The sequence below is a fragment of the Orcinus orca genome, chromosome 2 (genome assembly GCF_937001465.1).
Source record: "Orcinus orca chromosome 2, mOrcOrc1.1, whole genome shotgun sequence".
Classification (NCBI taxonomy): Eukaryota; Metazoa; Chordata; class Mammalia; order Artiodactyla; family Delphinidae; genus Orcinus; species Orcinus orca.
The window spans coordinates 101,753,833-101,776,887 of NC_064560.1; the positions used below are offsets into that span (position 1 = coordinate 101,753,833).

The window sequence follows — 23,055 nt, forward strand, 5'->3', positions numbered from 1 at the left end:
TGTAATAACTAAAATGGACATAAGTAATTTTACAGTTATTATTAATATCTAGGAAGATAACATTTATAGACCTAATTTTTTAAATATGCCCTCAGAGAATGGATAAAGAGGGGTGTTTGCCAACTCAGTATTTCATTGAGTAACCATGAGATTAGCTTTTAGGATGGTTGACATTTCTATCCTACTAGATGTCTTCATTTTTGTCCATGAAATTTAAGTTAGTACAGTTGTTGCGTATGTTAAATATATTAATCCTTAAGTATAGATATTAAGCCTTCATTAAGTTATGAATCACTTAACTATTAAGGGCATTTCTGATCAGGTAGTCACTCTACTTATGCAGATTAAAATTGTTTAATGTATAATATCACCAAATAATATTTAGTCGTCAGCAGTTTAAAAGAAAGATCCTTTGGCACAGGTAGTTTTTATGTTAAATTGACATATTGGGTTGGCCAAAAAGTGCCTTCGGTTTTAAAGCAAAAATAAAAGACACATTTTTTATTTTCACCAAGAACTTTATTGAACAACGTACTCACCCTTTTGTTCCACTATCTAAGGCCATTTTCCAGGCAACTTCCTAATTCCATCTTCCCAAAACTTTCTTTTTGAGCAAAGAACCGTTCCAGGTGCCTTTTACCGTCTTCCAGGGAATGGAAATTTTTTCAATTAAGAGAATTTTTTAAAGACCTAAATAAATGGAAATCCGAAGGTGCAATGTCTGGTGAATACGGTGGATGAATCAGAACTTCCCAGCCAAGCTGTAACAGTTTTTGCCTGGTCATCAAAGAAATATGCAGTCTTGAGTTATCCTGATGGAAGATTATGCGTTTCCTGTTGACGAATTCTGGACGCTTTTCGTAGAGTGCTGCTTTCAGTTTGGTCTAATTGGGAGCAGTACTTGTTGGAATTAATCGTTTGTTTTTCCGGAAGGAGCTCATGACAGAGGACTCCCTTCCAATCCCACCATATCAACGTCACCTTCCTTGAATGAAGACCGGCCTTTAGTGTGGTTGGTGGTGGTTTATTTCGCTTGCCCCACGATCTCTTCTGCTCCACGTTATTGTACAGTATCCACTTTTCATTGCCTATCACAATTGGTTTTAAAAACGGAACGTTTTCCTTACATTTAAGTAGCAAACTGCACGCGGAAATACGGTCAAGGTTTTTTTCACTTATGTAGAATGCAAACATCAAAGTGATGAACATGACCAAGCTGGTACAAATTATTTTCAGCGCTTGATTTGGTATTTTGAGTATGTCGGCTATTTCCCACGTGGTAAAACGTTGATTGTTCTCAATTATTGTCTTGATTTGATCGCTATCAACTTCAACTGGTCTACCCGACCGTGGAGCATCATCCAGCGAGAAATCTCCATCATGAAACTTGGCAAACCACTTTGACATGTTTAATCAATCACAGCACCTTCTCCATACACTGCACAAATCTCTTTTTTGCGTTTCAGTTGTGTTTTTACCTTTCTTGAAATAATAAAGCATAATAAGCTGAAAATGTTGCTTTTTTTCTTCCATCTTCAATATTAAAATGGCTACACAAAAATTCACCAATTTTGATAAGTCCTTTTTTAAATGCACACTGATATGGTAGCTGTCACATACAATCTAACAAAATTGTTTTGAATGACGTTAAAGACAACTAAGTGCTAATAGAGCCATCTTAAGGAAAAAGACGAACCTTTTGGCCAACCCTATATTTTAAAAGATTTTATAGATGACATGTGCCTTTGTTAATGTTGTCATAAGTTATAATTCATATTTTTTAGAAATCAGAGTTTAAAAATTTATAGTTAATATTTGAGCTATGCTTATGAAGGTTTTTAAGAGAATACATTCTTCAAAATTCTAAATTATTTCTGTAATTTTACCACCTCTAAAGTAAGTTAATTGTAATATATATTGAAATGACATTACCATTTGAACTTTACAATAGGTAAAATATTTATTTTCTCACACTTTTTGAGTCCTATAGTAGTAAATACTGGTGCATATTATATATATTAAGCATATAACCTGCTTTCATTTTTTTAAAGGGTAATTCTTTCTTTGAAACAGTTATACTAATGTATTATGTCTTTTTTAAAAATTGTACTTAACATAGAGAACATTTGTTAAGTGCTCTTGTTTTTAGAGAAGAGGAAATACATGTCTGTATTCATTTATTTAGAGCATATATTGAATCTACTGTTTATTCTCATGCATTTTATTTTTCCCTTAAAATATTTACAGAGATCATTTACTATTATAGTATAAATGTGCATTAATTTAAATTATTTTAAGCATGCAAAAAACAACTGTTTCATATTTTTTATTGTAAAATTAAAATTAAATACTCCATACTTATTTTGTTTTCAAGATTAAAAAATGAAGCTCCCACTAAGGAACAAGAACCTGTGTCTGAGGTAAATTATGTTATATTTGATATCTCTTAAAGATTTACACATTTGAAAGTATTGTGCATGTGATTTTTAAAACACTTCAACTCAATGTGTGTACATCACTAACAATTATTGGTATGTTATCAGAAAGAAAAAACTTGAGATTTTTTGTTTTCATTATATATAAAAATATTTAACCCTCAGTAAAATTGTAAAGTGTTTTATTTTGACAAAGGCATTATTATATTTCACTTGCCTGTTATTTAGTTCAACTAATAATTAATGGAGATAAATTTATGACTTAAAAATTATGAAATTATTAAAATATCAAACATTTGACACATTGGAAAATTAATCTTTTTAGAAGACTCAAAAAGATTTAAATAATTTTTAAAATAGAAATATTTTGAATATATATTAAATACATTTTAGCTATCTTAAACAGGCAGTCTGAATATAACACTCAGGGTTATCATATAAATGTTACGTACTGGGCAGTCTAATGTATGAGTATAGAAATAATTTTGCTTATATACGTGTTTTCTTGGTGTCAGTTTTTGAAATATTGCTTAATGTTACTTGTCTCTTTCTGAGTATAATGAAGTGAGGCAGGTTCAGCATTTCTATTTTGTAGAGTGAATAAGTGAAACCTAGACAGTATCAGCCTTCTCCCAAGTGGCTTTCTTTTATCCCACGGAAAGTTTTCATTTGTTTGACATGCTTTTAACTACAAATAAATGTCTTTACTAGATATAGGATTTCTTGGTTATCTGTTTATTCTTGAGTGAGTTTTGGTGTTTGTGGTTTTTGAGGAATCGGTACATTTTATCTATAATGTTGAATTTATATGTAAACAGTTGTTTGTTGTATTCCCTTATCTTTTAATGCCTGTGGGGTCTGCAGTGATAATCCTCTCTTTTATTTCCAATATCAATAGTTTGTGTGTTCTTTTTGTTTCTAATGTTGTCATATATTTTACTTTTAAGTAGGTTATAAAGACAGAATACAGTGTTACCATTTTTACTTTAAATCGTCTTTTAGAGCAATTAAATACTTAAAAAATTTTGTATTCACCTTCATTTTTTTCCATTTCTAGTGTTCATTTCTTTATGTAGCTCTTGGTTTCTTTCTAATATCACATTCCTTTTGCCTAAACAACTTCCTTTGAAATATGTCATACTGCATATCTACTGGTGATTACTTCTTCCATGCTTTTTTCCTTCAAAAAAAATCTTTATTTTTCATTTTTGAAAGTAAGTTTTTGGTGAGTATAGAATTCTGGGTTAACTGTTTTCTTTCAGCATTTAAAGAAATCATTTTATTGTCTCTTGGCATGCATATTTTCTGATGTGATGTCTTACTGTAATTTTTATCTTTGTTTCTATATATGTATGTAATGTGTCAATTTTCTTTGGCTGCCCTCAAGATTTTGTCTTTATCTTTAGTTCTTATCAGTTTGAACATGATGTGTCTAAGTCTGGTTTGCTCAGTTGTTTATTTATATGTTTATGTATTTATTTTTGGCATTTGTCCTGATCAGTATTCTCTGACTTGTCCTGTATCTTCTACTTCTGGAGTTTCAATTTCACATATGTTATACCATTTGATATTAATCCCTGTTCTTAGATGCCCTGTTCTAGTCTCCCCATCCCCTCCTCCCCGCCTCCCACCACACTTTTTTTTCTTAGTGTTTCAGTTTGGGTAATTTTTATCTGTTGACCTATTTACAGATTCATTTTTCAGCTGTGTAAGGTCTACTGTTGAACCCATCAAAAACATTTTTCATTTCTGTGATTGTGGTTTGTTTGGGGTTTTTTCCCTAGCATTTGCATTGATTCTTACAGTTTCTGATCTTTGATAAAATTCCTATCTGGTCATGCATGTTGTCCTCCTTTTTCTACCAAAGCATTTAACATATTAATTATAGTAATTTAAATTTTTCTGTCTGATAGTTCCAACAGCTGGGTTGTGTCTAAGTCTGGTTCTGCTAATTGCTTTATCTTCTGACAGTGTACTTTTGGTTTTTTTCCTTTGCTTTTTCTGTGTATGTTTGGTTGAAAGCAAGACATAATGTGTACGACTGAGATAAATAGTATTTATATCTGAAAATGAGCATGATTTTTCTCATGTTGGGCCATTAGTGTGGGATTTGGTCTACCTAGTAGTGAGTTGACTTGGGTTGTTGTTTTTTTTGTGTGTGTGTTACGGGGGCCTCTCACTGTTGTGGCCTCTCCTGTTGCGGAGCACATGCTCCAGACGCGCAGGCTCAGCGGCCATGGCTCACGGGCCCAGCCGCTCCGCGGCATGTGGAATCTTCCCGGACCGGGGCACGAATCCGTGTCCCCTGCATCGGCAGGCGGAGTCTCAACCACTGCGCCACCAGGGAAGGCCAGGGTTTTGTTATTTTTATCACTATGGTTACCCTCCATATACTGCCAAGTTCAATTCTTGTAGTATTTCCTGGCGCTTAGGGTGGAAGTTATATTACTGGAGGTTTTTTTCTCAGTATCATTGCTCCACACTCAGTTTTAGCCTTTCCTTGTGAGACTGAGCCACAGAGGTTGTCTCTCTCTCTCTACACTCTTACCTTTCTTCCAGCAGTACTGCTGTTGCTTGTTATTTGATGTTTGCTAGCCCAGTGGTGGGTGCTGGGGATTGCTGTGATGTTCTCTGTTGTTCTCAGGCTCTCAAGCTGTCTCTGTGTCTCTGGGTCTTGAGAATAGAAACGTTTTCTTCCATCACCCAGTTGGCCCTGGGGACAACAGGGTTTGCCTCTCTTCTTTCCAAATACATAAAAGCATGGACATGAAGAAAACTTACGAATTCATCATTTCATAATATCATCCACTGATTCTTTCCTGATGCATTCATACTTGAATAAATCATCAAACTCTTACTTTCCTTTGATTGCCCTGTTGCATCTGTGTCAAGTAAAACCAACCTTTTCTTACATAAACCAACTTTCTTAAGTTTATTTTTTGTTAAAAGAAAAAAAGCTTATGCTAAAAATTTAGTAGGCCATAAGCAGAGTTAAAGGAAGCCATATTGAATGGAAGACCACATAGAACAGTTTTGGTCTGGTACTTCTTTCAAATATATGTGGTGTGGATAGTCCCTCGAATAGACCCAGGTGTTTAAGTACACATGTGAGATGGTGGATAGCTTGAATTATTCTTCAAGATTTTGATCAGATGGCTTGTAGTGGAATCAATGTTGTACCCCAATAATATTTTCCTGTTGTCACTTTTTCATTTGTATAGTTTTACATTTCCTCTTTCAAAATTAATTCCTTTCATATGCTAGATTGTATTTGGAATTCATATTATATGGTGAGTTTCTAAAACAATCTCTGTTCTGCTACCATGTATATTCTATACACTGCAACATTTTACTGCTTTTATATCCTAACTCTATATATATATATATATATATATATATATATATATATATATACACACATACCATAACTCTTCTCCTCTAGTCTGATGGTTAGTGTAGTTTCATTATAACTAAGTAGAGAGGTAAGAGAGAGAAGGTGGGTACAGATGTCTTTCTCTTTTGTTGCTTCCTTCAAGGCTATTAGGAAACACTTGATAGCATGTTCCAGGAATCTTTATATTGGGAACAAAGATTAATAAAATTATTTGCCTATCCCCAAGGTGTTCAAAATCTAGTAGGAAAATTAGACATGAAAGAATTGTAATCCAGTAAGATAACTACCATATTCCAAGCATATCAGGTATGGTAGGTACACACAAGAGTCCTCTCAGGGTGACTTTATGGTGTTTTTTTCTCTCTCTTTTTAAAAATATTCTTTTCTCAATTCAAACATACACATAATATACAAAATAGAGGTCCCCTGTGATTTCACTAATGAAATGGCAAATTAACCCTATAGCCTATTTCTGTAAGACTACTTGGGGCTATCCATAAAGAATTTCTAAGGTTTTTGTTTTTCTTTTTTGTTCTGTTTTTATTGCTTTTTGCTTTGTAACTTTTTCAGACACTTGAGAGTTTCAGACTTTGTAAAATTACTTTTTATTTTTATCGAATTAAAAGTTAAAAATTTGTGTGGCTAGTTTATCATAAAAATAGTAACTCATCTCTCTCACCCTTTTCCATCCAACTCTTCAGAGGTAGCTATTTTCAACTCTTTTAGCTATTTGATGAAATATTTATCTCCATATTTCTAAATAATGTAACCATATTTTTGTTTGTCTTTTTTTCAACTAGGACTTACTGTTACAGTAATTAAGAATTTGCTTCTCTAGACCACCATCCCTACTTTCCTTTATCCCCCCAACCCCAGCATCCCAGCCGGGGCCAGAATTAGAATGAGGCAAGTGAGACCTCACCTCTGGCAAAAAATTCAAGGGAGCTACAAAAAATTCAATAATCAGATAAATATTTTGTTTTAATATGTTTAAGAATAAAAATTAATGAAGAGTAATACATAATGAACATAATTTCAAAATTGTAATTAAAGGCAGCATCCAGCCTTGCACTTTTATGACCCTGAGAGTCAATGCACATGGGGGACACAAGAACAACAAGGTCTCACTTCTGCTTTTTTGATGGTCCTTGTTCAGTCATGAGGGAAGGTGACAAGTTGTTTTCATTGTTTGTAGCTTTACATGGTACTGCTAAGTAAAAGGTAAACTTTTTTTTAATTAAAATACATGTTTATATGATTTTTTTAACAATATTATTAAGGGTACTAAGGTAAGTAATACAAATTTTATTTATTAATATATTTGACCTTTCATAAATAAATTTGATGAAATGTGAAAATTTTCTGAAAAAGTATTTTCTTACCAGGAAACTTTATACTTTCTTCACTTAAAACAGTGATAATTTACTGTTACTCACTTGTTTATATAAAAAATATTTTTCACTACTTTTTTTTCACCCCATTGGTCTGGAAACCTGGTATGTAGTTTTCTGTTGTTTGTAATTATTGATTTTTGTATTTTTCATATAAATGTTTATGGAGACCTGTTAAATATTATAATTTATATGAACTAATTCATATAAATTAATTATTATATTTAACTGAATGTATTAATTAAAAATAAATATATTTAAAATTTATACTAAAATTCTTAAAAATAAATATGGCATTTAAAAACTCAAGTGGTCCATTGTTTAGAAAAAGAAGAAAAATGCATGCATCAAGAAATTGATCAAAATTATAGGGCACAGTAACAGGTTTGGTAGAAAAAAATATTCCAGCTACTTAAAATGAAATCTCTAACACTGACACTATTAGAATAGAATTACTATGAAATATAGAGTTAAATAAAGAATTTTCTTTGAATTGTGCAAAAAAGATAAGATAATGGCATGTTAGAAATTTCAGAAGCTAGTGAATATAAGCATGTGCAAGAAAATAGAAGATGCTATTTGAATTAAATGTTTAATTCTTCATCATGGTCACCTGTTTCTAATAAAGTAAAATGATTTTAATAGAGCAGGGGACCATCCAAGAACAAGATGCAGATTGTAGAGTATGTGTTTCACATGGTGGGCAAAGATTTTCAAAAGATGGGTCTTTTAAAAAGTTGTCTAGTGGTGAGTTAATTCATTGTGACTGGCTCATTTATTCCAAAGAATCTTTGTCTTTAGTTTGTGTTTCCTGTGCATTCTTTTTAGCAAAAATTACAACAGAATCAAATATTTGCAACTCAAAAAGTGGTTTCAAAGATTGGAAAAATTTAAACAGAATTTGTGATAATGAAAAAATCATATTTCATCATGATGATTTTTTTAAATGGAAGTGTTTTTTAATGTATATTTAGACTGATAGTTTAATAGATGATGTTTTACAGAATGTGATAAAATATGTGTGAGTGACTTTACATATTGTATGTTTCATGCAAAAATAATTTATTTCTCCAAGCACAAGAAATTATTGGAAGCTCAGATGCTGGAATGTTCTAAATTCAGTTGAACTAAGGACATTAAAATCATACAGCTAATGATTATAAATATATGTTTCATTTGTGTAGTAAAATTCAAAGCAAATATATAATGTTATTAGGAAATCATGTTAAATCTGAAATACTAAGAAGAATAAAAGAAGCAAAATAATTTTTCTTACTTTTTGATTATAAACCAGATATAGTACATCATGAATTAATGTTTATGATTACTAGGTATATTTACATTAAGAATGATGTCATTGCAAGAGTAGAAAGTTTTGACTTAATTGCAACAAAATGAAAAACTAGATTAATTATATCTCATTAAAGCTGTTATTTAAAAAAAAAAAACTAGATATGGTCTAGCTTATCACATTATCAGTAAGTTAGCAAGAGTTGATGCTTATGTAAGAAAATTGTCCTGGCCAGGATATGATAATGGAATAGATAAGGCACATGTATACAAGTGTGTATAAGCCAGTATTTCTCCCCCAAAATAATTATGCCAAATTTATGCCTTGCCCAGCTCATAATCATAATTTAATACAAAGAATGCTGCATTTGTGAATTCAAATATGATCATCTTTTTTTTTAGTATTGTACAAAGGATACATATTTTAGGACTGGGGTAATACAGTGAGCAGATGGAATATTCTTGTCAATTCTGAAAACAACATTAAAATCACAGATACCTGATGGGCATCAAGATTAAATGCAATCAAGATACTTGATACTTTGCACACAAATTAGAGATGTGTATCAGATATGAAAAGATATATCAAATGTCAGAATACATTATATTGAGATCAAAAGCATCTTGTTACAAGAATATTACAGATTTTTACACATTATCTATATGGGATGGTATTTTGAACAAAGTGGCAAAAGTTTAATAAAGCTTTACAGTTAGAAAGCATGACCATATATAAAGTTCTGTGCTTAATAAAAATCCTATTCCTTTCCTTACCACAAATGAAAGTAATTTTGAAAGTGTGTTCAGTGAATGTAAATCTTGAGCAAGAGATGTGAATATTCTTCCTGAATTTGAAAATAAGTGAAAAAGAAATTGGAAATGCATGAATCACTAAGTGAGAGTATTGATAATTATGGGAAAAGTGCTGATCAAGTAGACATTAGGTTATAAATGACCTAACTTCATATTTGAAACAGGTATATGAAAAATTAAATGAAATCTCTTCAGATTTTGAACTTTTAAACTGGAGAAAAGTTATTTTCTATAGATTACATCTGATTTACAAAAAGCAGCTACTGACCCAGTTCTTAAATATTTTGACAATTTAAATGCTATAGAAATTTCATGTGGAATTGTTTAAAGCAATATACAATATTAATAAATTGTGATATAATGTAAGCCTTATATTTGGGTCTTCTAAAACTGATTAACAAAGTGGTGTTCAAAATTTTAAAACAATACCAGCCACAGTAGCATCCTGCAAAAGACGTTTCAGTAAGCTGAAGTTAATTTTAAATTATTTAGAATTGTCACTTGGTCAAGAGAAATTGCCAAGCATGGCAGTTTACTTATTTGAAACAAGGTAAGAAAAGAATTAGACTTTGAAAATGTTATTGATGTGCTTGCTTCCACTAAAGCCAGAAAAGTAAAATGATAATAAATTCTGGTTTTGGTAGGCATAAAATGTTTAAACTTCAACTACTATTGTGAGTTTAATATATCTACTTTTCAATATTTTAAAACTACTTTAATGTTCTGGGGGAAAAAACTTTAAAAAATATACAGAGAGGAGAGTTGTGGGAAGATGGCACTGTAGGAAGTACCAGGAATCTGGCTCCCCACCTAGACAGCAATTGCACAGATTGAATCTATCTGATATAACTATTTTGAAGCTCTAAAGTCTATTGAAGGCTTGCAACTTCCAGGCGAAGACTTGGAGAGTGAACTGCAGTTAATTTCCATCAGTTTAAGCCCTTAGCACTGTAGCAGCCATATGGCAGGCAGCCGTGCACATGTTCCTGGAGCAGCTTGCACACAACTTATGGGAGCCAGAGTGGGCAAAAAAGACCTTGTCCTCCAGATACTGGGAATCTGATTGCTGCTTCTTATCAAGGAGTTGCAGACAAAGAAGTGGGCACATTATTGTTGCACCTCTCCCCCATTGTTGCAAGCCCCTTCCCCTCCAGCTGAAGTGACTTCCAAGGAATTTAAGTGGACAGCCCTTTTTCTCCCTTCATTTTTCACTTTTCCCCCTTTCAGGAGTCAGATGTTAAAGACTAGGACATTCAAAAACAACTGTGTATGTGGGTAAAATTAGAAAGAGATTGCATATGCCCAGGGAAAGGCTCAGAAAAGACATACGAAGACCTTAAGTTTACACCTCAGGGTGATTTGGGAACAGAGACAGCCTACAACAATAAAAATTAAAATTAAAATAAAACAGGCAAATGCTGGGCAAGGGGAATAATCTGATTCCCAGAGTTACTACATTATTAGACTCAACTGTCCAGTGTTCAACAAAAAATCACAAGGTATACAAAGAAACAGGCAAGTATGGCCCATTCAAAACAAAAAAATATCAACAGAAACTTTTCCTGAAAAAGACATAATGGCAGATATACTAGACAAAGAATTTAAAACAACTGTCTTAAAGATGCCCAGAGAACAAAAGGAATGTGTGGAGAAAGTCAAGAAAACAGTATGTGAACAAAGTGGAAATATAAATAAAGGGATAGAAAACCTAAAAGAAACCAAAAAGAAATTCTGGAGATGAAAAGTGCAATAACTGAAGATGAAAAATTCACTAGAGGGATTCAAAGGCAGATTTGAGCAGACAGAAGAAAGAATTGGCCAACTTGAAGATAAGACAATAGAAATTATTGAGTTTGAGGCACAGAAAGAAAACAGATTGAAGAAAAGTGAACAGAACCTAAGGGAGATTTAGGACACCGTTAAGTAGTCCAACATTTGCATCATGAGAGTCCCAGAAGGAAAAGAGAGAATATTTGAAGAAGTAACGACTGTAGACTTCCAAAATTTGATGAAATACATGAATGTAAACATTCAGAAAGCACAACGGATTCCAAGTAAGATGAACTCAAAGAGACCCACACTAAGACATGTTATAATTAAACTTCCAAAAGGTAAGGAGAATCTTGAAAGCAGCAAAGAGAATTGAATCATCACATACAAGGGATTCTCAATAAAATTATCCACAGACTTCTCATCAGGAACTTTGGAAGCCAACAGGCAGTGGGTCAGTATATTCAAAGTGCTAAAAAGAAAACCTCAAGAATCCTCTATCCAGCAATTCTGTCACTCAAAAGTTAGAAATTAAGACATTCTCACGTAAACAAAACTGAGAGAGTTCTTGACCACTAGATCGGCCCTGCCAGAAGTGCTCAAGGGAGTCCTGCATGGTGAAATGAAAGGACAGTACATGACAACTCAAAGCTCTGTGGCAAAATAAAGATCTCAATAAAGGTAAGTGCATGGGAAATTATAAAAGCTAGTATTTTGTAACAGTGATTTGTAGCTGTACTTTTTGTTTTCTATGTGAGTTAAGAGATGAATGCATTTAAAGAAAAAAGACAATTTTTTAGTGTAAAATTCAGTATCTCTAACTTTCGTTTGTAACTTCTAATTTTGTTTCCTGCGTAATTTAGGTGACTAATGCATTTAGTTTATATCTAGGTATACAATGAATAAAGATGTAATTTTCTGACATCAGCAACCAAAAAGAATGGGGATGGAACTATAAAGGAACAGAGCTTTGGTATGTTATTGAAATTAGCTGCTATAAATTCAGATTAGAGGGTTATAACTTTAGGATATTACATGTAATCCTCAAAGTAACCATAAAGAAAATAGCTATAGAATATACACAAGGGGAAATGAGAAAATATTTTAAACATTTCACTACAAAAAAATCAACTAAACAGAAAAGAAGTCAGTAATGAAGGAAATGAGAGCCAAAAAAAAGTAATAAGATACATAGAAAACAAATAGCCCAATGACAAAATAAGTCCCTCCTTATCAGTAATTAATCTAAATGTTAATGTATTAAACTTTCCAATCAAAGGACAGAGGTTGGCAGAATGGATAAAAAATACATGATCCAATTACATGCTGTATACAAGAGACTCACTTGAAATTCAAAGACACAAGCTGAAAGTGAAAGGATGAAAAAGATAGTCTGTGCAAATAGTAACCAAAAGAGAGTATTGATGGCTTTACTAATATCAGACAAAATAGACTTTCAATCAAAAAAGCTTACAAGAGAAAAAGGACATTATATATTAATAAAAAGTTTACTACAGCAAGAAGATATAACAATTATGAATACTTACACACCTACTGACAGACTGCCAATTTATATGAAGCAAGAACTCACAGAGTTGAAGGGAAAAATAGACAATTCTACAGTAATAGTTGGAGACTTCAGTACTCACAATAATTGATAGAATAATTAGATATAAGTAAGGAAGTAGAAGACTTAATAAACATACTAGATTTGCAGACATACAGATAACACTCTACCCAGCAACAACAGAATACACATTCTTCTCAAGTACACATGGGATATTTTCCAGGATATACCATATAGTAAGCCACAAATTAAATCTCAGTGGATTTTAAAAGATAGATGTCATACAAAGTATCTTCTCTGATCACAGGATTAAATTAGAAATCAATAATAAAAGGAAAAATGAAAAATTCACCAGATTTTAGAAATTAAACAATACACTTTAAAACAACCAATGGATCAAAGAAGAAATCACAAGGGAAATTAGAAAATACTTAGATAAGAATGAAAAGAAAAATACAACATTCCAAAACTTCTAAAATGCAGTGAAAGTGATGCTAAAATGGAAATATATGGCTGTAAATCCTTATATTAAAAAATGAGAGATCTCAAAGCAGCAACCTAACTGTACAACTTAAGGAACTAGAAAAAGAAGGAGAAACTAAATCCAAAGCTGGCAGAAGGAAAGAAGTAAAATTAGCACAGGAATAAATGAAACAGAGAATAGAAAGCAATAGAGAAAAGTTGGTTCATTGCTAAGGTCAACAAAATTGATAAACCTTTAGCCAGAAATACTTAAAAAGAGAGAAGACTTAAATTACTAAAATCAGAAATGAAAGTGGGTACATTACTACCATTTCTATAGAAATAAAAATGATCTTAAGAGAGTACTATGAACTCTGTGTCAACAAATTGGATAACCTACATGAAATGGACAAATTGCTAGAAACTCAAAACCTAGCAAGACTAAATCATGAAGAAATAGAAAATATGAGTAGATCCATAACTAGTAAGGAGATTGAATGAGTAATCAAAAATCTCTTAACAAAGAAAACCCCTTGACCTGACGACTTCTTTAGTGAATTCTAACAAACATCTAAATAAGAACTAATACCACTTCTTTCAAACTTTTCCAAAGTTGAAGAGGAAGAAATATTTCTAAACTCATTCTGTGAGGCCAGCATTACCCTGATACCAAAGCCAGACAAAGACAGTACAAGAAAAGAAAACTACAGATAAATATCCCTTATGAACATTGATGCAAGTATCCTCAACAAAATACTAGCAAACAGAATTAAGCAATATATTAAAAGGATTATATACCATGAACAAATGGGATTCACTCCTGGAATGCAAGGCTGTTTCAATATATGAAAATTGATCAATGTAATAAGCCACCTCAATGAAAGGAAGCAACAAAAACCACATTATCACCTCAATTGATGCAGATATGGTGTTTGACAAAATTCAGCACGCTTGCATGTTAAAAATGCTCAACAACCTAGAAACAGAAGGAAACTGCTTCAACATAATAAAGCCATATAAGAAAAACCCACAGCAAACATCATACTCAATGGTAAAAGACTAAAAGATTTTCCTCTAAGATTAAGAACAAAGCAAGATGTCCACTTTCACCACTTCTTTTCAACATAGTACTGGAAGTTTTAGCCAGAGCAATTAGTCAAGAAAAAGAAATAAAAGACATCTAAATTCGAAAAGCAGTAAAATTGTCTCTGTTAGCAGATGATACCATTTTATATATAGAAAACCCTAAAGATTTCATACAGAACCCTATTAGAACTTACATTAACTCAGTAAAGTAAATAGCAGGACACAAAGTCAGCACACAAAAATCAGTTGTATTTCTATACACAAGTAATGAACAATCTGAAAAGAAAATTACAAAACAATACAACTTTAATAGCATAAAAAAGAATAAAATACATAGGAATGTACTTAATCAAGAGGTAAAAGACTTCTACAAAGAAACTATAAAACTTTACTGAAAGAGATTTGAGAAGACAAAAAAAAAAATGGAAAGACAACCCATGTTCATGAATTGGAAGACTTAATGTTGTTAAAATGCCAATAGTACCCAAAACAATCTACAGATTTATTGCAATCCCTGCAAAAATCCCAAAGATATTTTTTGCAGAAATAGAAAAACTCATCCTAAAATTTATATGGAAGCTCAAGGGACTTCAAATAGCCAAAACAACTTTGAAAAAGAAGAAAAAAACTGCAGCACTCAAATGTCCTGCTTTTAAAATTTATGACAAAGCTGCAGTAAACAAAACAGTGTGGTATTGGGATAAAGACAGACCTATAGACCAAAGGAATAGAATAGAGAGCCCAGAAATAAACCTTTGTATATATGGTCAAATAATTTTTATGGGGGTGCCAAGACCGATGGGAAAAGGACAGTCTTTTTAATAAATGATGCTGGGAAAACTGGATATCCATATGCAAAAGAATTAAGTTGTACTCTTAGCCAGCACTATATACAAACATTGGCTCAAAATTGATAAGGGACTTAAATGTAAGACCTAAAATAATAAAGTTCTTAGAATAAAACGAAGGACAAAAACTTCATGACATTGAAATTGATAGTGATTTTTTGGTTATTACACCAAAGGCACAGGTAATGAAAGAAAAAAATTGTACAAATTAATAATTTTGTGCATCAAATATACTATACAGTGAATAAAAAGGCAACCCATAGAATGGGAGGAAATATTTGCAAGTCATATATCTGATAAGGAATTAATATCCAGAATATATAGAGAACTCATAAAACTCAATAACAACATAAACAACCCAATTCAAAAATGCATAAATGACTTGAACAGGCATTTCTCCAAAGAAGATATACAAATGGCCAATAAACCCATAGATGTGCAACATCACTAATCATTAGAGAAATGCAAATCAGTGAGATACCACCTCACACCCATTAGGATGACTACTGTTAAAACAAAAACCAAAAAACCCACAGACACATAAAAACACACACACACACAAAACCACAAAAAACTCCAAAACCAGAAGACAGGTGTTGATGCTGATGTGGAGAAATTGAAGCTTTGTACACTGTTGCTGGTAATGTAAAATGGTACAGCCATTGTGGAAAGCAGTATGGCAGTTCCTCAAAAAAATTATATGATCCAGCAATTCCTCTTTTGGGTATACTGTACCCCAAAGACTTGAAAGCAAAGAGTTGAAGAGATATTTGTACTCCTATTTTCATAGCAGCATTATTCACAATAGCTAAAACATGGAAGTAAACCAAGTGTCCATCAATAGATGAAAGAATAAGCAAAATGTGGTATATGCATACCATGGAATATTCAGCCATAAGAAGGAAGGGGATTCTGCAATATGGATCAACTTTGAGGACATTTTGCTAGTGTAATAAGCCAGTCACAAGAAGACAGATATTATGTGATTTCATTTGTATGAGGTACTTAAACAAAATAAAAGAGAGAGTATAGTGGTGGTTGCCAGAGGCTGTGGGGAGGGGAGAATAAGGAGCTATTGTTTAATGGATGTAGAGTTCCAGTTTTACAAGATGAAAAAAGTTATGGGGATGGATGGTGGTAATGATTGCATAACAATGTGAATGTATTTAATACCAGTGAACTATACATTTAAAAACGGTTAAGATGGTAAATTTTATGTTATGTGTATTTTATCTCTTGTTTCTATATGGCTTGGCATAGCACTGATGTCAGCATAGTTAACATCACAGTTTTTGAGACCATTATGTATACTGAGCCAGGAAGTGTACTATGATTTTCTTTCCTATACTTCATTTTACTTTTCTGGGTAAAAATATATTTTTACTGATTTGTTTAGTCTTCTGTGCACCTAATGCGGTTTTTTAAAATTTGTGATGTGTTGTCTAATGTTTGGAAGTATTTTTTCTAAATGTTCACACATCAAAAAAAAAATTGTTGGAGGGCCTGGAGATCTTCTCTCCAATCTACTTTAGTTTAAACTAGTTGCTGTCTAAGCCTAATGCATAATTTGTTGTATCAGGATTTTACTTTGCCACTTTCTTGTGTTGGATATCCTGTTTCCTGAACTGTGAGTTCCTCTTTTCTTGTTTTACTCCTTATTTTGATGAAACATGTCCTCTAACAACTTCCACAGAAAGGTTGATTCTTTTTTCACTTAGTGTAAATTTAAAACTGTATTTACTCTAATGATAGTTTGGCTGAAGTACATAGAAAACATTTTTCCTATGCATATTTGAAAGTATTGTTTTCGTTAAGTCTGATGCCATTTTTGGTCCACTTTCTTTGTGTTTATGTTATTTTGTTCTTTCTGGCAACTTTAATGATTATCTCTATCTCAGGTGTTTTGAAATTTCATATGTTCACCCATCATCCTGTTTTCATTCATTATGGTAGGAATTTGATAAGCCTTTGTAATTTTGGATATTTCTGTTTGGGGGAAATTTTCTTGTTTTATTTCTTTGGTAAATTTTCACTTTTATTTTCTCTGTTCTCTCTTTTTTTTGAAACTCCTATTGATCTGACACTACTTCCTGCATCAACTCTTTTGATTGTATGGCATTTTCTTTCTTGCCTTCCATCTTTTTGTCCTTTCATTCAACCTTTCAAAAAAGATTTTCTAAATTTAATTGCTTATTTTAGTTGCCATATATTTAGTTTTGAATTGTTCTTTTTATTTGTTCTTCAGTTGTTTTGTCTTCATAGTTTTTTGTTCTTGTTTAATGGACATAACATTTCATACCTCTCCAGGGATATTAAATATATTATACATATTTATTTTGTTCCCAGCAAAGTCTCTGATGTCTCCTAGCCTCTTTCTTTATTCTCTTGTTTATTTTGATCTGTCTGATGTAAAGAATGTCTTCAGTTGTGTGGTGATCCTTGGCTGTTCATAAAAGTGAAGTGCTAAAAAGTTTATCGAAAACCCTGTGTTTGGACAGGGACAGGGCTGCCTTGCATAGCCATACAGGTTGTGCACTGCAGCACTCCACAGGGTACAACCCTGTTATATATACCCCTTAGTACTCTCAAAATGTATTGATGTTTACAGTACTAGAAATTAAAAGTATGAAATTTTTACAATACTGTTACTTAAAATGGCAAATATTTTTCTGAAAAATAACTATTTGTCAAAACAAAAGAAATTTAGTTAGAAGAATGAAATTGTTTTATGCTTTTGCATATCTCTTTAATGTCTAGTTAAATAGAAGGAAACTGGATCCTCATGTTTCTGCATTCAATCTGTTGTGATATGTTATTTTGGTTGAAATATAAGAAAAATACCCAGCCTCATCTAGTACTTTAATCTCTTCAGATAATTGTGATTATTCTTTTTTATGACATCGAAAGTAGACAAGTGAACTTTTTCTTAAAAGGTTTGTTGCAATGTGGAATCTGACTCCATATCACTGAACTTTTTGTACTCTATTACATTAAAATCTATTGGTCTGGCTTACACTTTGATTGACTCTTTTATCCATGCATGATTTTATAACAATGTGCATTTAGTCATTTGGAATATATTGGTTCACAAGTTACATAGATCTTCTAAGTGTTGACATGTTTCATTATATAATATCAGGTAATCACATTCATTAATATTAGCATTAATCTCATGAATAGTGGATACAAGTTATCCTAAAATTTAATTTTTCCTTGAATTTTATTACTGGCAACAAATACTGTCAGTTGTTTTCTTTGATGTGACATGCTCACTTTGTCAGTTTCAAAGAAAATGTCTTCTAAATACTCAAGTCTAAATATTCATAGTTTGACAGTCATTCTTTAAAATAAAAATCATGTTCCATGAAAAAAATGTGGCTAAGTTCAGCGTGCAACTCAGTCACAGACCCAAGTGTTTTTAGTGTGCAATAGCAGTGCTTTGTGCATATTTGGTATTTCATTACACAGAATATTAAAAAGACGTGCACTCAGTGATTGGTATTTAATAAAATTAATTTTACTGCTGGTGTATGCCAGTGGAGAATACAGTGACTGCTAGTACAGTTTTGGTTCTATGTCAGTGCCTTGATTTGAGTTAAGATGCCAGCATTTTTACTCACCACTGCTTTAGTACCAAGAATTTTAGCCTCACATGCCTCCTGAAAGTGTTTTGGAGGCCCCATGTGTCTGTGAACCACACTTGGAGAACTGCTGACATGGATTATATTGTGAAGGTTGCCTCATGGATTGGTGTGCTATACAGCCTGCACAGTCTGCATGGTAATTGTTTAGACTTCAACATAGGAAAATCAGTTGCTGAGCTGACTGATTCTTTGGTAGGGAGGATGCTCTCAAAGTCTTTGAGGCTGATAATTTTCTCCAAAGAGGAATCTTCTAGGTTCCAGCTGCGGGTGGTGGAGTGAAGAGTGGTTCCTCTGGCTGCTAGCATTCTGGGAGCCAGGCAGAGAGATAAATGTGGGTCCCTTTTTTCAGTTTATGGACCTCTACTAAATTTTTCTGTTTTCTTTCAGTACCTCATGCCTGCCCTTTGCCATTCCTGGTGTTCACAAGTCTAGACTGTCTCCAGTTCACAGAGTTAACCTTTGGCCTAAGTGGTAGAGGAAAGGATAGGTACCTGTTGTGTGAGTTGGGGAAAGAGCATTTAGATTTCTCAGCAGTATTCATGCTTCATTTTTACCTTTTATGTACTGGATAGTATACTGAATTTCTCCAAATACCAGATCTCTTATGTTCTCTGGGAAAACTGATTCTCTTTTCCTTGCACTCCCAGCTCAGACATTTAGTTGTAACTTCCTCCACACTGTGAAGTCAATTTCGATTCCTCCAGCCACTATCCATCTAAAAATTTGTTGAAATCTCTTTGACAGTTAGTATGCTTTGATGTTTTCTTGGTCTTTATGAGTGAAAATATTTTATTTCTTTGCCCTCATTTTAGCAGGGCTTTTGGAGAGTGAGGAAATGTTACATGTATGTGATTAATACACCATATCACTTTCACAGATTTGAATCAATCACTGTTGTGGCTGAACTGGACCTAGATTTGAAACTTCACCACTTACTGTAGTATTGCCTTTGGTTTTCTACTTAACCCCCGCAGTCTTTATTCTCATTTGTAGAAATGGAGTTTATAATATCTAATATGAGGATTAAGTGATGAGATAGTGAATGTAAAGTTCTTAACATACTACCTCATGCATCATATATGCTCAATAATTTGTTATAAACTGTTAGGCTGGCCTCTGGCTTACTGAGGTTTTTGTGTATTCTTTCCTCACCAAAAAACATTTCAAATAAGCAAAAATATTTCATTTATCTATTGTTTAATATTACTTGGTTTGACAATGGAAGGGTTACCATGGCTCCAAATATAAAATCATAATTTCATAAATGTTTTATCTAAGTACCTGTATTTAATGTGTGTATAAAATACTGTGGATGATGCTTTCAAATTCAAGCTGTGTTTTACTAGTTTTCTATTCAAGTAATTATAATTATGGCCCACATTTGAAAGAATCTAAGGAAAGCAGGTATTGTTATAACTGGATAACTGTTTCATGTCCTTGATTCAGAAGGTTTTGGTACACTGAAATTCTTACAGGTTTTTTAAAAAGCAATTTTTGAAATCATGCTTTTAGTTATGAGAATTATTTTAATACATACTTTAAATTGAGAAAATTTTTTTCTCTTTCTTTAGTACTAGGTAGCACACTTAAGTTCTTTTTATCTAGAAAGTTTAGTATAATAAAAGTTTACTTTAAGCTTAGTTTTGAATATAAAAGAAAATTATTATTAATAATTTCAGGAACTTGCAAGACCTAATATGGCTGAAGGAGAAACAGAAACATCAAATTCTGAAAGGTAAATATAAGGAAAAACTGAATCTCATGAAATTCATGTATATAAAATGATACTTGAGCTGTGTTATATTTCAGTTAATTGGCAAAAGGCTATTTAAATTTTGTATATGGTGTTCCTTTTAGTAATGGCTTTTAATTAAAATAAAATTTTGAAATATTAATGTAACAGAAATATACTACAGATCCTTAGTTTTGAAATCTTAAACATGTAGAATACATTTTATAAGTTGTTAAATTTTTTAAAAGTACTTACAAGTAAGTAAAATGTTAACAGATTTTAATTGCCTCTATTAAATGAAAATAGTTACAAGATGCTACAGGTTATAAGGTGGTGACGATTCTTGCAAATAGTTAATTTTAATATCTTATTTTTAAAGTATTTTCAAAAAGCTGTAAAGCTACTTCTTTGGTGGGATCCCAACATAAAAGGTTCAAAATTCAAGTATTGGTTTTTAAAAATTTAATGCTTGGGCTTTCCTGGTGGCGCAGTGGTTGAGAGTCCGCCTGCCGATGCAGGGGACACGGGTTCGAGCCCTGGTCTGGGAAGATCCCACATGCCGCGGAGCAACTGGACCCGTGAACCACAACTACTGAGCTTGCGCGTCTGGAGCCTGTGCTCTGCAACAAAAGAGGCCGCGATAGTGTGAGGCCCGCGCATCGCGATGAAGAGTGGCCCCTGCTTGCCACAATTAGAGAAAACCCTCCCACAGAAACGAAGACCCAACACAGCAAAAATTAATTAATTAATTAATTTAAAAAAAAAAACCATGCCAGGGAATCCTAAAGGCCTTCTAATTGATAATAAAGAGAACTTTTAAAAAAATAAAAATAAAAATTTAATGCTTGAGTAGAACACTGCAGAACACGAGATTTCACAATTTTTTTTTAGCAAAAGAAAATCTAACATTCTAATTAGAACTTTATTCCAGCTAAAGGTGATTTTGTCTTTTAGATTAAGTACTTTCCCCATTTCTATCTTTATGCTGTGTGTTTTATAGTAGGCTGCTTGTTAACCTGATGAGATTAATTAATCTATTGCCTCTAAAAAGAAAATTATGGAATAAGACCTTTTGAAGATGTTTCTTAGACTTCACTAGAAAAATTATCTAGCCCTGGGACTTCCTTGATGGCCCAGTGGTTGAGACTTCACCTTCCAACGCAGGGTGGGGGTGTGTGGGTTTGATCCCTGGTGGGGGAGCTAGGATCCTACATGCCTCACTGCCAAGAAAACAAAACATAGAACAGAAGCAATGTAACAAACTCAATAAAGACTTTAAAAATAGTCCACATAAAAAAAGAAAAGAAAAGAAAAATTATCTAGCCCTTTCTTCACCTAGCATTTTTCCTAGAATTTTGGTTGGGAAAAGTTAACAAAAATTCAAATAAGGATTTAGAAAAAGCAGACTAGTCACATCCATATTTTTTAACATTTTCTGTAAATTATAGTTAGTTTAATAAGATCTGAACAAAAATAAGAATTTTATAAATTTAAATGAGGGAAATATAATTTTTTGCAGATGATGTAATTGACCTGTAAGATCCAAGAAAATGAGCTAAGAATGATTGAAATTAATCAGGGTATTAATTAAGGCAGCTTGGTGTAAAATTCAGAATCTTTCCGGTATACCAATAACATGTGATTACAAAATATAATGGATAAAATTCACAGTAATAACAAGATGAGTAAAGTGCAGCATCTATTTAGAAGATTTTGAAGAAAAAAACTTACTGAGATAGAAAATAATATATTAGTAACTTACATGATAGGTCATTTCCCAAATTAGTTTATGGTTAATGAACATTTAGTTGAAAATCCAAATTGGATTTGATTTGGAAACTAGTGGTGTTTAAAGTAAGATTCATATTTTTCTACTTATTAATACCATAATTTTAAAAATCACAGCTGTGTTAGATATTAGGTTGTTTCTGTATTCACTATTTTAAACATTGTTTTAATGAGCATCCTTGTACAATTATCTTTTACTTTTTCAAACTATTAGGGAGAAGAGTAGTAGAATGTAGGTGATTTGACCTATTAGATAATAAAGTACAATGTTAATTTCTAATTGTTAAAACTGTGTGGTATTGGCCTGTAATAGTCAAAAGACACATCAGAACAAAATAAATAGCAGAGAAACAGCCTTTTAAATATAATTTAGTAAATAATAAATGACTATCTGATAACATTGCTTTGATATTTGGGCAGTTCATTAGGAAAAAGTCTAAATTCCAGGTGGATTAATGTAAGAACTAATATAAATGTAATCATAAAATTTCTTTTTATTAAAATAAGCATTTTTACATCTACATAAGGGACTGGAGAGCCTCTTAGAAATCTCGTGTTTCTAAGACTCACAGACATAGAAGACAAACATTATGGTTACCAAAGGGGAAAGGGGGTGGAGGAGGGATAAATTAGGAGTTTGGGATTAACATATACACCCTACTATATATAAAATAGATAAACAACAAGGTCCTACTATATAGCATAGGGAACTATATTCACTAAATAGTTTCTGTTAACACACCGGGGTAAGAGTAAACACATAGGTATACACATAAGCATATATGTATGCATGTTTTATATTTACATATTTTTTTAGGCATGTGTTTATGTTTTT

The 23,055-nt window shown here is 32.3% G+C and overlaps 1 protein-coding gene across 11 annotated transcripts in view; it reads left to right on the forward strand.

Moving 5' to 3' along the window:
* The window catches only part of ZNF280D (zinc finger protein 280D), a 120,579-nt gene that overhangs the window by 93,438 nt on the left and 4,086 nt on the right, over positions 1 to 23,055 (forward strand). For all 11 annotated transcript variants that reach the window (XR_007475549.1, XM_049705986.1, XM_049705983.1 and 8 more), the window contains 2 exons: positions 2,375 to 2,420; positions 20,380 to 20,435. Coding sequence is in view for 10 of the 11 variants with exons in the window: in XM_049705986.1 (XP_049561943.1) it covers positions 2,375 to 2,420; positions 20,380 to 20,435 (102 nt within the window). In the remaining variant the exon portion in view is untranslated. The remainder of the gene's footprint in view (positions 1 to 2,374; positions 2,421 to 20,379; positions 20,436 to 23,055) is intronic.